The following is a 15,849-nucleotide window of genomic DNA, read 5'->3' as shown; positions in this document are numbered from 1 at the left end:
ATCAGGGTTTGAAGTTCAAACTAATTGCCATCGATAGAGTAGACGCCACGTTAGTCGTAAAAAACGGAGTAATAGCTGTCCAGTAGCTTACACCTTATACATTATTTATAATACGTACATCCTGGCGAGTGGTAAATTTGAAATTAATTTGTGCCGCTCATTCCTTGGACCTCGCGGACCCGATTCGCGCATGCACGCTGTCTACATCTACGTTTAAATTCGTATTCTTTCAGTCTTGAACGTATCTTCGGCCGACAATACTCTCTTGGTTGACGGTATTAGCAGGAGGCATTGCAACGGCAAGTCATTGAACGCTCCCTGTTTTACCGGCAAATCTTGTGTATTATTTATCAACGGTAGACTGCTGTAGAATATTGTCAGAGACACAATACGCGAGATATTTTTATTATTTTCATTATTTTAATAACTCTCGTTATTTTCATTGCATTTTATTATGTTCGTTATTATTATTAGTTTTATCATTTTAATCGCGGATATTAAACACAGAATGTAGAACAGTTTGTGAACAACTTTGAAGAGTTGAAGAAAGTAACCTGCAGTACCGTTGACAATGTGTCATATGGAATAGTAATGCGACAAATTGTCCATGGAAGGCTGTAAAAGGAATGGTTTATTTAAATAATAATTCTCAAATTTACAATTAAAAATGAAAATGCATGAAGGTGTTGTGCGAAAATTGAATATTGAAGCAAGAAACCACGTAGGATGTTATAGATGGTTAAATAAAATTTACACAGACCTGAAATTCTTACTTAAGGCACTAATATTATCAGGGAAGAGAAATTGTGTTTTGAATAGCAATTTTTCTATTTACAATACAAAATGAAAAAAGTCCTCATTCACTCAAACTTATAATCTGGAACGCTGGAATCTGAGTTTTTTAAAAGACTTCAAACATTTTTAAATGAAATATTTTCATAGTAAATTTAGGGATATTATTTTCACTTGAACCAAATACAAATATTTTTTTATGTTTATTCGAAAAATATCTGACAGGTGATTTGATTCAGACTTCATTAATACTGCAGGAGAACTGGAGTACGTACTAAATTAACCACGTTAGGTGAACAGCTATTTCAAACCTTTCAGATTCCAAATCTGAAGAAGGATTAGACAATTGCAATCGATGTTACAACTTTCAGAGAAGCAATTGTTACTGAGTATGTTTTTTCAACTACGGCAACTGAAGAAATTCGAGAAGCTTATATTACTATTCGTAATGAAGCTACGACAAATGTCGATTCAATAGATCCCAATTTTGAAACGTGAATATGGAAAACCTGATTCCTTCGTTGCGACGACGTGCAATCCGAAGTGGGATCAGATTTTGAAAGGTATTTTAAACCATCGACAATGTGCGGATGTGCCAATCTTATTCAATGATCACATTAATGTTAAAGTAGTATCAAATATGAAATCAGTAAAACATTGATAAAATTATAACTTGAGAGTCGATATATGGGAGGAAGGATGCAGGGGACTAACTGGTTGCATTTTACTAGTAGAGGTGCATTCTGCTGATGCGTTACGGGAACCGAGGCAGCGGGGTGATGATAAAAAGAGAATGCAGGGTATAAGGTAGCCTCTAAGAGTGTGGGAAAAGAATCCAAGGTATGGAGGACGTAACAGTAGCTTGCTTTGTATGAAATTTCTTTGAGTAATTTAGTATCGTAAACATATCGCGTGAGCCGGCATGTTTTACCCGTTTTTTCATGCTTTTGTTCAGTGCGTAAAGTAACTGTTTTAGGGATGGTGAGATCGAGTCATGACTGCGCATGCGCGGAGTACAATAAAGAGCATTTTTACGTTCTAGATGTTAAAATTTGTCTTTTCTGTACTCCCCGCATGCGTAGTCGCAAACGAATCTGGTGTTACACGACCTATTATCAATTATCGTAGCGTTGCTCTTACAAAGAGATCTGGGTAAAATCGTGCCGCTTTGTAATGCGTACAGGTATCAAGTTGAGTTTCATATTGCACGTACTCCTGTACTCTGGTCTCCATGTCGGCGACTCTGTCGGTATCGTTCTCGGGAGCGTCAGTCAACGGTCGGACATCCTCGGTCATGAAACGTAGGTTGCGTAGGCCAGCTGACCCTTACATAACATTACAATAAATAATTAACTTGACGATAAGTAAAAATAATAATGCAAAAATTGTACGTAGGTACGTATAATACAGTCTGTAACGCGATCTTTCTTATGAAACACGGATAAAAGTCACGTTTTTTGCTCGCATAGTGGTTAATAATTAATTATTTCCCGTTTTTTCGGAGGAAAATGAATTTTACTCACAAGACTACAAAACAAAGCTATTCGTGCCGATTGCAACTTGTTAACATTGGTTTCTTAACTAGTAGTATTTCTCGCCGAATTTCGATTCGCCCGTGAGTAAAACGATCTCCACTGGTGTGGCATCTCAGACTGTAGCAGCTCGATGTGGCTTCGAACTTCTGTTAAAGACGAAGTATACAGAGCTTCTCGATGACGAGGGAAACGTCGCGTTTTCCAACGTCACGGTGGAATTCATAAAGGTCATGGAAAAAGCATAGTAGGTACTGAAGTAGCTCGAACACATACCGTCACAATTTTTTGTGTCAATTATCGTTATTACTATCTTGCAAACGTAACTGATCAGTGTTTCATTTGTAACGGGATATTTCATTCGTACTGAATACGTCGCAAAATATCTAACGACACTTTCTTGAGCATGAACAACTGCCGAGGGATAATATAATTAATGGTAATCATGCAAAGATTCATACTACAAATTTTTTTACCCTTGCTCTCAGTAAAGATACGAGTATATCTAGGAATTGCGTGGACGAAAACTTTGCCGTGAAAAACGCTGCCATCGAAATTTACAAGCAAAGTAATTCAGGCCACGATTTCAAAATTCGACGACGGTGCTTAATTTGTTGCATTTTCAGAAGAATTTGAAATCGATGAAGTTGCTGAAAAGATACGGTTTCAAAAACCGGATTTGCTCCAGATTTGCCATCCAGTCTGAACCCGGGACGATTCTAATATGAATTTATCAATTTTATCTGGCATTTTTAGCAGGGATGCGATCACGATCAGATTACAATACGTTGAATCATGTGGCCTCCGCAAAGAAAGATGAGCATTGGTCGAATTGCTCCGAAACATTAGCAAAGTAATCATTTTTTCTTCTTTTTTTAACACTTACATTTTATTCTCCATTGAAAAATAATGCCATACATCGGTATATAATATGTGTATATATATATATGTATGTATATATATTCAATATATTTATGTATATATCATTATTATTGTTATTTATAGTATTTTTATTATTATTACGTATAGGAAATAATAAAATCTGCACAATTCAACCCACTTACGATTAGCTAACCGCTATAGGCATCGCTCGATAGCTAGTTGCATTATTGTATATTTACATCACCGGAACTAATCTCGTGTTGAAGTACGCCCTCGTTAAACAATTAGTTTCGCAAAGTTTAAGTGCGGCTCATGTGCACAGCGTGATGTGTGACAGGTTAAACGTAATATGCACATCTATTAGAAGATCGCGCAAGCACGTTAAGGTAAATCTCTTTCTTTTTTTCCTATCCGAATATCAACTACGGAGAGCAGGTTCGTATCTTTGATTTACCTCTTCTTCAACCATTCTATAGCGACAGCAAGAAAATGAAGTCTATATCCTACCCTGTACCTCCATTAAAACATTGAGGAATATAGTAAATTATTATCATACATAATAAGTACTGCATTATACATATATGTATATATATATATATATTCTCGTTTGTGAAAAATCTCTTTTTCTCAAAGTCAAATGAAAGAAATTCGAAAAAAGTTGGGCAATGGCAATGTATCGCTGCAAATGCAATAGTATTATGACGTATATGTATATAGACTGCAGTATGTATAGGTAATAGCTTATAGAGAGACAACTTCATAGATGGAAACATGCGACATTTATACATCGAGTACACTTAAGAAATTACATTATACATGCTATCTTTTTTTTTAATTTTTTTTTTTTATATTGTTCTCTTTCTCTTTTTTACCTACGTAGATTCAAGTGAAATAGATAGTAGATAATTGTCAGAAGGGCTGTAAAGTACCGTGAGATTGGATATAGTGACCGAACAGACTTAATAGGGCGGGTTCAAAAACTGGTGATCTGCAATTGAGCATTAGACTTTAGCATTAAGAAATTTTCCAGTTTTCGATACATAAATTTGCGACTTGGAAAAATTTTCGCTAAAGTTTACAAGATGAAGTGTTGTTTTTTCTTCTATTTTTTATAAGACTGGTAAAAATTTTCAGGCACATCTGTAACGTGGCAGTGATGAATTTTTTTTTGCTCGTGCCATTTGTATATTACAGCCCTGATTCGTATATGATTGAATAGTTCGGAAGGTTTGAAGTACAGTGGGTTTTAATTTTATTTAAAAACCCAATTAGCAATCATCCCTTAAACCTGCCAAATCTCACCGAAAGTTTTTCAGTGTAAAAGTAAGGGATGATTATTAATTGAGCGATCGATTTCAATTCCGTGCAACAATGTGTTTCATTTCAGACTTTTGTTTTTTCTCTTCTGGAGTTTGATTACGCGTTCCTGATTTATTCTCCTTTACTGTATATACTTTCAACGTTTACTTCGGCGTTTCAAAATCCCATGTTATATACACTAATATATTTTACACCTGTATACAATACATAACATACCTACATATTCGTACGTAACAATGACGATCTCAGACTAAGTGGAGAGTCACAGTGACGAACTCGAAATCTCTCGTTTCATCAATCCGTTCAGGATAATTTTCTTTCTTGGACCCTGATTGTTAAACTTGTTGCTAAAAAAATACTCGTGCAACACCATCGCGGGTCGAATGACTTTGATTCAGCGGCGACGTACGAGTATTAGAAAAGCCACCGTTACATCACCTCGATGGATTTGATCCGGGACAGCATTTTACCATTCTTCTTTGGCGATGGCAATCGCCCCGAGTGTCTGTCCGTCTCTCTGCTTTCGAGGCTTTTGTCTCTCTCCCGCATCTCTTGACCTTTTCCGTAATCTCGGCGATAAGATTTCGTAAGGCGTTGACACACCGCGTCCTGAAGCGGGGCAAGGCCGAAATCCGCTCGGCTGCTCGCTCGTCGGGAAAACAGATTCGTCGACCGTCGATTGACGAGAGCGGTGTCCGTCGGTCGGACTCTCGGTGTCCGCGAATCCTAAATGAAACCACCGAGCGCGTCGTGGAACTCCTGGAGGTAGGCGAGGAGCTGCGGCATCGTCGGCCTGTCCCTCGGAAGTCCGAGCCAGCAGACCGTCATCACCGCGAAAAGCTCGTCGGCGCAAGGCCTCGGCTGGGCCAGCCTGTAGCCGTCCCTCAGGCACGCCGTCATCTCGAAGGGATCCACCTCGAGGTACGGCTGCTGACCCATCGTCGCCAGCTCCCACAAGAGAACGCCGAAAGCCCACTGAAAATGTTTCCCTCTCTTTTAACCGAAGCTTTCGCGACACAGCCGAATTTTTTACAAAGATTCGTTATTTTATTTTTATCCCTAAGAATTTCAAGGTCTGCCCTCTTACTCATAACACACGCTGAAGATGAAGTATATTAGGCGCAATCTTGCCAACTTGACGTGTGATCAACCCCGAGGACTTTCGATTTCACTCATTTTTCTTCATTTTTCAGTATCCGTTCAGACAAGCAGGACCCATTATTTATTTATTTATTTTTTTGAAGATTTTAAACTCAAGTCTGAAATTATTGAAACATTCATGGCTCGAGATTAGAATCAGATAATAATCTGAAAATACCATGGCTGTTCGTCTGACTGAGTAATGAGATGGAAAGAAAAATCAGTACAATCAAAAGTAGTCTACAATCGCATGTCAAGTTGGTATGGAATGTCCGGTATACTATAAAGATGACAGATGACTTTCATCAATCAGTCTAGCGAATATCTATTCGGCCAAGTATCGTGATAGTATATTGTGTCAATAGTGCGAAAAGTGTGCGATTTTCGATGAGTGTAAAGTTTTTGTATATTGTAACTTGGTTACTATTCTCATTGCGTATGGTAACTCGAAATTAATTATTTTGTGATTTCTATCATAACTTGGTGGTATTGAGAGTGTTCAAATCATTGCATCAACCATACCCATTCTGCTAGAATTATCTAGTAACTTAAACAGATGAAATTTTTTTCATCCGAGTAATACTGTGCTGTCTCACCACATCGGTGGCAGTGCTGAACTGATTATAGATGAGAGTTTCAAGGGCCATCCACCGAATGGGTCGATTTTCATTGTCGCCCAAACAGTGGTAGTCCTGAGGGAAAAGATCCCGTGCCAAAGCAGCGTCGGCAAGCCTGACGCGAAGGCTGACCGGTTCTATGAGGCAGTTTCTCGCCGCGATATCCCTGAAATTTTCAAACGATAGACTTCAATTACAGTCATTGTTGATGAAACGTGAAGAAATTTCTAAACTTTATATGCTGAAACAGATGAAAAAAAAGATGGTACCTCGTTCATTAAACAAACCGTGATTATATAAACTTAATTTCAAAATTATACATTTGCATAAGAACTGACTGAAAAATTAATTCGTCAATTTGTGATTTTCCAAATTTGATGTTTGTAAGATGCCAAAATAATTGAAAAATAATCACGTAATTGAGTTATAAAACGAATTTTGTTCAACCCCAAATCTCTACAGCGGTTTTTTCTTTGGTTAATTTTTTGGTTTCATTCGCTGCCGGCGGTGCAAAATATTTCAAAATTGTTGTCACTTCAAACTTTCTGCGATAGAAATTAAAGTACGAAGCGCTTTGGGGCCTTGACTTTTTTATTCGATAGTTACAGGTGTTGACATCCAGAGTTTCTATACTTCATCATATCTTATTTTTCCGGAACTCGTTAATACTTTGAATCCAAGTGAGTGAATTTAAACAAATTTCATATAACTTACAATTAGTTGTGAATCGACGAATCATATTTTAATCCCTTTTGTAATCGATGGTAAGTTCAGTTTTTTCGATAAAAATTTTTATTCAGTTTTCGCAAATAAAATGTAGGCTGCGACAAATTAAAATTTAACCGAAATATCTTGTTTGTTTTCCTCACATTTTCATCCAATAAAATGTTAAAGAAAAGTATAATCTTCCAGTGATAGAATCCGCAGGTAATAGGAACGTAGATTCACTTTTGAATTCAGATATAATTTTATCACTAATGGAATATAGAAAATCCGGGTGAACCTTTCGTGATCAAATGCATGATGGAGAGTAAGATTTTCGAAAGTGGTTATGTACAAGAAATGACTAATACATTGACCGCACATTATAATGAGAAAATTGACAATTTGAAAATAACGTAGGTTGAGCATCTGCCGTTTCCCCTGCTTCGATTAATATCCAAAAACTTTGCAAGATAAAAAAAAAAAAGTTCCAGATCGTCGAAAAATACGGATAAAAAAATTGTTGAGCCAGAACTAAACTCCAGATTCTTGAAGCTGGAAAGCACCTATGCAAGAGTCCCCGCCCATGCAAGAAAGCTCCTGCCCTTGCGACTTGAGCACCGACGTGGACGAGGTCCCTAGCGACGGGATGATATCGGCCATCCGTCAAGTAGAGCTTCAGGTTAAGCTCGTTTGGCGTCGAGTTATAGGCCAGAAGTGGGCACGGACTGTCGAGGCAGGCCGCGGCCAGCGAAGCAATGTTGGCGTGAACGAGACCGGCGAGCTGTGATCCTTCGACGACGAGGAGGGAAGCCTGATAGGCGGATGCCACCTCTGTAAATGTGAAGAACAGTCGTGCGGTCAACGAGTTGCGTTCATTGGATCATCGTGACTTTTGTGAATTTTTAAATTATCATAGGTATGGGGAGAGAAACATTTAGACTTTAAGGTATTGAGTTCAGTCTTCGGTAAACGAAGGTAGCGGCCGCGTCTAGATTTTAGTCTGTTTTCCTACAGTTTCGACCCTTTTTCCCAGCCGATAACGCTTTGGGCCGGTGATAACGGGCTTCGTTTCCAAGTCAAGTTCCTTAAGGCGACTTGGTTCACCGAAGCAACAGCTTACCGTTCGAAAATCATGCGCGTGAATATAGATTGGTGACTACTGCGTCAGAAACGGTTAGAATTACAATTATGCGCGAAATATTGTAAGTGTCTTTGTTCTCGACAGGTAATTTTCGATGTAATATCATTTCATCGAGCTTCGGTTCAAACGGGTTGATTTTAGTCTTTTGAAATTTCAGCGAAAAATAATTCCCTTATAATTCGTCGCCGTTTGTATCTAGAACTCATTTTGAATTCATTTTCGTTGAACAATCGTAATTTAAAACTTTTTGTATACTCAGGGTCTTGTTTCTTGAGAAATAAGGTTATTTTGTATTTTGAACACATTCATGAAAGAGAAACAAAACAATTATTGAAGAACAGATTACACAAGTCAATGTTATACCAATATAATTGCGTGTCGTATAATTAGCGGGTGTAGTCCAAGATTTGGAACGACAATAATTCCGCATGAACAAACACCCGAAGGATGATCTTCCGAAAAGCCAAAATTTGAAACCTCAAAATCCTGAAAGTGTAAGACGTAGAACGTGCTAGATTCCGAAAAGATGAGAAAGTGTGGAATCCCGATTCCTCAACATTCCGAATGACTAACAGTTGATGTGACCATTGTTGTTGGTTTAGAAAAAAGATTTCTCCAGAAAAATGTGGCTTTTTGAAAATTCCAATCTGTTACACGTGACATATTAATTATAATGTATTATTTCAACTAGGTTTTGAAATTTTTTCGGGTCTCTTGAATGACACATGTGAAATTATTTGAAGATCATTTGACAAACCGTGTGTCTGCGCATTGTCAACCCAATATACATTATTTTTGGCAATTGATTCCTACCTGTGACAGTCTTAATGATCACTTCTTGATCTCGTCCAGCCAATTCCAGTGTTCCCTTGAAAACCTGGCCGAAGGTCCCGACCTGGGCAAGGTTTCGACAGTACAAAGCTGACCTGGGAACGGCGAGAGCTTTCGCCTTGTCACACGGATCCGTTGCCTGGAAAAGGATAGGCAAGTTTTATACATTGTACCGTGTACCAGCTATGAATCAGTCTCTAGTTTTTGTGAACTCTATCTTACGAGGAAAATTAAAATTGCTTCAACATGTGTGGCGGTTTGAAATTAATGTTTGATTTGATTTTCCAAGAGAATTCAAAAATTCTCATAGTTAAATAAATAGGATAAATTGGCGAATTATTACCAAAGTTTTTTCGAAAGTTATGCAAATAAGATAAGCCATGGTGAAGTATAATAATTGATCAAGTCTTCTACTGTATTTTTCACCGTTTCAAAGCGGTTAAAAATGAAAAATCATTATCAAGAACATCGTTCATAATCTGAGTCTCTTTTTAAATTTCTAGGGGAATCGCCGTAGCTTACGAAACTAATAATTCCCTAAACTGCACTCAACGTGTGTTCCCATCTCGTGGTATAATTTGACTAGAAAAGTATCGATATCCAAATGCATCACTTCCTTATTAGGAACGATGGGATTCAAATGGTTTGTCGAAAATTTTTCGGATCGCAATATCCGTCCCGCCACACGCTCGCGTCTGCAGCCTGTGGGGTGATGAAGAATTTCACGAAGTGTGGTTTTCCGCGATACGAACGGGTGTAACAATTCTGCAACTCCAGCGCTGCCCCTCGACTGATACGGACCACGAGAATGAAGCAAATTTCCCTTTGTCGAGAGAGCGAAACTCGGCCCGCGGCGCCATCGCCTGACTAGATAAAGAGAGAAAGAGCCGTCGGGACTCGACTATTCATTAATTTCAATTTTCCGGAGTTTTGCCTCCAAGCGGGATCCAACCCGTCCCTTCCATCCATCCGCCCTTCCACTCTCCGCTTCGGCAGTGTGCGATTGTATGTCCGTATATTCCCCTCTACATGTACACTTAACGTGTTGAATTTTGATCCATTCAAGGACACGCGTATTTGGCTCAAACACGAAATCCGATGAGAACCGTCTGATATGTCGGTAATCCGGTCGGTAAAATCGTGCGCCAGTAACACGAGGGGATCAAATATTACACAGTTCAAGTACACGCGTTACCAACGTATTAAGGGGTTCTCATCAGATTTCGTGTTTTAACCGACTACGCGTGCTCCTGAAACAGTCACAACCTAACACGTTAGGTGTACGTACGCCTGGACCAGGACACGCGACTAGATGTATTCGTTGCCGATGATTAATCTACGATACGCGTTGATAGCCTGCGTGGACTGATCGTGAAGTTTCAACGGCAACGATATCATGATGCGTCGAGTATGGGAATGAATTGCCTGAAGCGTTCTGATTATACCTATGCACTGACTGTAATTCTACTGGTAGCTTGAATCGTAAAGCGTTTGAACGCCTGAATGTTGGATGTTTAGCTGTAAAGTAGCCATATCACAGCTGTCTGCGCAAAACAAAAGTGTGACGAAAAACCGAAAAAATTAGCGAGGCCATCAAATACGAGCACACGATATCTCAAAAACTGTGAACCCAATTGATAAAAATTTGGAAACAGTATTCTTAGACAGTTTACCCTTTTTTCCAATGTAGATTTTTCTCTAATCATCGTATTCTTGTGTTAAGTAAATAAAAAGAAAGTTGTCAATTTTGGATGAAAAATCGTAATTCAACTTCAAAAGGATGTTCGAATCATATTGAAGGGATGAAATTGATTCAGCGGTTTTTTATATATCGTAGGAACCGCAAAACATGCTACCAAGTGCAATGGCTGACAATGTCGTCAAAAATAATGCTTCCTACATATTCATTGATTTCAGTAAAAATAATACGTAAATCAAGTTCGATTAACATACTTTTGGATAAGTCGAACCCAAATTGAATTGAATATTCCTCTGTTGAGGTATAAATTTCTAACATTCACCTACTTTTCAAGCCTGTATCATCAATGACTTCAAAGAGATGGAACCATTCGCAGCATAATTAGGCGAAACATTTTCATGAGTTTATTTTTTTAAATAACAACTCCCGTCGGATTTTTACCCAAGCCTTTAACACCCAATATCCGTTGGGTCTGAGACCGGGTTTATGTACGGTTCTGCGTTCGAAACGTTGTGTGCTACGGCCAAAGCCTTTTATCCCGATAATTATCCTCCTGAGACATTTTGATACGGGTTGGTCAGATTTTCCATGTCATTACCGCACGTGCGGTACGATGGAGACTCGTTAATTATGGTTAGAAGGGAGACTCGCGACGCTGAAAAACGAGCGAGACTGTTCTCGGGGACATTAATATACGTGTGAATTGATCTCGGGTAACCAAAACCTGGCGATGACGTTTCCGACTTTTGACAAAGAAGATTTTTCTAGTAACTTGAGCGTGCTCACTTGAGAAACAATTTTACCCGTCAGCATCTTCGCAGATTTTAATAAAGACAACGTCAAATATTTGGATAAATTTTACTAATGCAATCGTAATTTGGTCTCCTTTTTTCAGTTTTCTGAATAAATCACTTCATTTTTTTGCCCTAATCTTTTTTATGATAGGTCGAGTTGTGCTGAGAATTCAACGATTGTCGGTTTATCGATATGAGGTATCCAAATTTTATCGACTATTCAAGTTTGGGAAATCTTGTATCGCTGTATTTTGAACAACAAGTAGCGTGGTATAAAAGCGATACATTATTATATATTATTCGATAAGAATCGTTGGGGTGAAATATGCGCAACGAGGAGAATTAATAGAGATGAAACTCAAAGTGCAGTTATACAGACTCTACGTGATTTCCTGCTCGTGGGAGAGTTCGGGTTGAACATTCTTTACGCACACTGACAATGAGAAAATCTTCTAGCTTTTCAGTCCTTAAATATTATCGATATTTACCGTATGAAACAAAAATAAGTTTTGCAGCTGTCGTCGTAAAATCTAGTAAACGTTACTATTCTTTGATCATGGTCGCTCATACTATATTTTCTTGTAACTACATCGATAACTTGATATTGTTGCAACAGCAAATTGATGTTACGGTCTTATTCAACTGAAAGAATGTGATTGACTGAACAAACAGATTTAATATCGCAGTTGACTGTAAGCTGAAATTTTCTCGTAATACGAGTATTATTTGAACTATCGTTGTAACAATACCCATTTCACTTTAATTCCCTCGTAACTATAAGAAATGAAATTTTTCTCATTAAATAAGATGAAAATTGGCTCGTTGCAACTCGCTAAATGAAATTTTTCGCCGTCTCCTAACAGTCGACATTCGAAAAGGCCAACGGTACATTATACCCCTGACTATACGAGCTCCTGCGAAGTTGATATCAAAGCGATATAGAAATACGTTTCGCAATTAATTTCCCCGTCCCTGCGACGCGACGTAATAATACAGCCAATTGTACGCGGTAGATTGAAGTAGGCGAAGATTCCGGAAACTGGATTCTCAAGCGTATCGTCTTACACCGTTGTAGGTATAAGACGCGACGCGAGCCCTGAAGGAGGAATAAGGGCAGACTCGGCGTGTCGCAGCGCCTGTATCCCGGTAAATTGATCCAAGATCAAAGCCGAAACAATCACAGGGACTTCCACCTCTTCTCATCCCGCAGTGCGTCTGGATCCCGAAGGGTCGCCGAGGAGGTCGCTGCTCCGTAAGAGAGGTAACCGCGTGTGTAACATCCCAGGCGCCCTTTCCATCCGCCCTTCGATTTAGCCCCGCACACTTGCCGACGTGTAGTATTATGCGAGGCCTCGAGGGGCGAGCCGAAGGGAAACTGGGTAGGTATTTCAACGATACGCCCCGCATGCGAATTAGGTGTATTCGTGTGTGTGTGTTCGAGAAAGGTATTGAGAACGAGCCTAAGTCCTTTGTCCTTGACATCGAAATTCTAAATGGATCATACGTATGCATTTGAGTGTACGTTATATCATATGTTTATGGTGGTTATGTGTACGCAGCTTGAGGGAACGGCACGAGATGACGTAGATTCAATAGCGAAATTATCGAGTGAATCGCCTGATTTTAATTACATCTTGTGTGAAAATTGATTTTTCGAATTGACGAATGGGAACGATAAACGGCTTCTGGTCTAATATTTGATCATCAATGGCGGACGAAAAAATTGGTTCGGAAATACTCGTTTTGAACTTGAAACTCGATGAAATAATCGCACTATCTGATTTGAACCAATTCGCCGTTTTCACGTCAGACACGATTTTCGGTCACGGTATTGATAGAATTTCACTGAATTCTTCTAGACGTTACACGGATAAAGGAATGGCTACTACGGTGGATCGTCTCTTACAATTAGTTATTTCAATTGCTTCACTGAGCAATATAGGCATTAATGGCGCTTATTAGCATCTGCAGGCTCCTTGGTTCAGGCTTCATAGATTCATCTATGAGTTGTACTTTTGTTTAAAAAATTTTATTCAGAGAACACGGAAAAATGTTTGAAGAATCGATAAATTTTTAATGGTCGGTAATAAATAATACCATTTTGGAATGATGAAACAAAGTTGATTAGTTGAGATAAAATCGTTCGTTAATTCGCATAATTCGATTCGTGTATCATGTTAGTTTTTGTAGGGTTAGATGTGTCGAGTGTGAATAATATATACAAAAATATAATCACATGCGAACAGGGCTTTTGGTGTACAAGGTTCGTATGTATTGACAGTATTAATTTCTCCGTGCCTAGTTTCACTCTAAGTTAATTTTTTGACATTTCGTAAAAGAATCAGTATTTCCCCAAAGTCCAGACGTCGATAATTTGGGGATACTGATGAAATTTCTCGGTGTAAAAGAGCCACGTGAGCCCTGGTACGGGTTTAAATAAATGAAATGTCGTATCCTTTGCGGATAGCAACATACCAGCTTGAAATGGCACGCGAAGCAATTCCCGTCGGGCTTCAAAAGATTCCGCAAGCTCCACGCAACGGGTAGTTTGATTTTAATCGCCCGTTTTCTCGCAAGCTCTCTCTGCTCGGACACAGAGAGGTTTAGTTTCACAGACAAGGTGGATAGGGGACTGAAAATCTAGCCAATTCCCTCTCGAAAAGGCTGCAAAGCGAACGCGGCTCGTGGTCAGTATGTTTTTCTACACGTGTTGGTTTTCACCGTACCGCGTGTGGTTCACACACGTGGATTTGCAGGGCTGTGTTCGTGCTCGAGTTTTCCCGGAAATGGAGGAGTCGAGGGGTCGCGGCCGAGCGAATTCGATAACCTTTTGTCGTGTTTGCGTAGATATCCGTACACCTTAATATAGGGTATTCCATGCGCCAACTCAGTAAAGGACTGACCGTGACATTTTCCATTTTTACCTAGGATTTCCCTGGTAATAGTATAACCCCGAGGAACCGCCGAAAAAATTTTTGATATTCTTCAATTACCCGTTTTTAGTATAGGAATTTTTAAACCTTTCTGAAAACCCAGTCAATTTGATTTTCAAATATTGAATTTGGAAGTGGTTGGTTTTCAATTTGAAAACTCTCACACAGATTTCATACTGAAACAAACAGACAAAAATTGTTACGTAATGGAACCGGTCTAGAAATGTTCAAATTGAAAAACACCAGCTTTGTGAATTTTTCGAGAATATTCAGACCGTTCAAACACTGTTTTAGTCGACCAAAAAAATATGGGAAAAAATCCGCCCATCATAGGCCCGGTCTTTGAACGTATAGAATAGAAAACATAGTTTCTGAGAAAAAAGTTCTTTTCCAAATCACTTCAAATATTCATAAATAATTGAGCAGTCGAATAAAAAATCAGAAAAAATTCAGGGAACTGTTTCAGAGAAGGCATAATTGCAGAAAAAAATTCAAACAAAACCAGAAACGATGAGGGTCAGACGTCGGTTTGATTCACATGTAATTTTCCACATAATACATACACAGGATCAGTAGCGACGTGTACACGTGGTGTGGATTACTTTTAATGATATACGTGTACAAGCTGACATTTCACAACGCAGTTACGTAGGCCTTTGAAAACACGGTATCAATAATTTTACCCTCAATCGATATCATAAGTACACGGCCGTGCACCCGTCTCTACTCCGCGTGTATATCCACAGCACAAATGTTGGCGCATCATATCCTATTTGCTTCACTTTACTTCCATCGGTAGACGTGGCGACAAATTGTCGATCCGCATACATATTTTACACTCCCAGATCGTTGAACCCCTTTGTGAATGCCGAGAGTGGACCGAACTGTTCATAAATTTGTACGTACTTCAAAAACCAGAAACTCGAAGACTAGAAATTCTGAGCAATTTCTTTTTTATCATATTTGCGCATACATATTTGCAAATCGAGCTAACATGCGCGAAGTTTCTTGATATTTCGAACTCGAGTTGAAAAGTTATACCACTCGAAATTTAATGCATAGAAGAATTGAAACCAACGTTGTTCGTCTACTGAATATCCTATAACTAAACTCACTTATAAAGCTGGGAATATTCGCAGTCGAACATTATTCTTTCTCGGTATTCTCTGAATATGTACCATGCGAATAATGCGAGAAAAAGTTTTATACGGTTAGATTTTTTTTACCCATTGGAATGAAAAAGCAGAAAAAGTTTTATTTGCCCTGAATAAACGTTCAATTACAAAGGCGATTCAAACAGCTGATGCAGCATATTTCAAACATGGATTTTTTCTTCATTAATATCTCACTTGACCGCCACGTGGATCACAGGTGAACTTGTTCCTCGAGTTCGTTCGGTGAACTTTTGCTCTTTTCGTGATTGAACGGTTGGCTACGATTAGATATTAAAACCATGATCCGAG

The 15,849-nt window shown here is 38.8% G+C and overlaps 1 protein-coding gene across 3 annotated transcripts in view; it reads right to left on the bottom strand.

Moving 5' to 3' along the window:
* Positions 1-3,985: 3,985 nt before the first annotated feature.
* The window catches only part of LOC124216720 (tyrosine-protein kinase RYK), a 69,780-nt gene continuing 57,916 nt past the window's right edge, over positions 3,986-15,849 (bottom strand). For all 3 annotated transcript variants that reach the window (XM_046621592.2, XM_046621594.2, XM_046621593.2), the window contains 4 exons: positions 8,943-9,099; positions 7,552-7,819; positions 6,263-6,449; positions 3,986-5,501 (listed from right to left, as the gene is read on the bottom strand). In XM_046621592.2, the coding sequence (XP_046477548.1) occupies positions 5,253-5,501; positions 6,263-6,449; positions 7,552-7,819; positions 8,943-9,099 (861 nt within the window). In that variant the 3' untranslated portion in view covers positions 3,986-5,252. The remainder of the gene's footprint in view (positions 5,502-6,262; positions 6,450-7,551; positions 7,820-8,942; positions 9,100-15,849) is intronic.

The sequence above is a fragment of the Neodiprion pinetum genome, chromosome 4 (genome assembly GCF_021155775.2).
Source record: "Neodiprion pinetum isolate iyNeoPine1 chromosome 4, iyNeoPine1.2, whole genome shotgun sequence".
Classification (NCBI taxonomy): Eukaryota; Metazoa; Arthropoda; class Insecta; order Hymenoptera; family Diprionidae; genus Neodiprion; species Neodiprion pinetum.
Note: the sequence above shows the minus strand (reverse complement) of the source record. Positions and strands in the feature narration are given on the sequence as shown.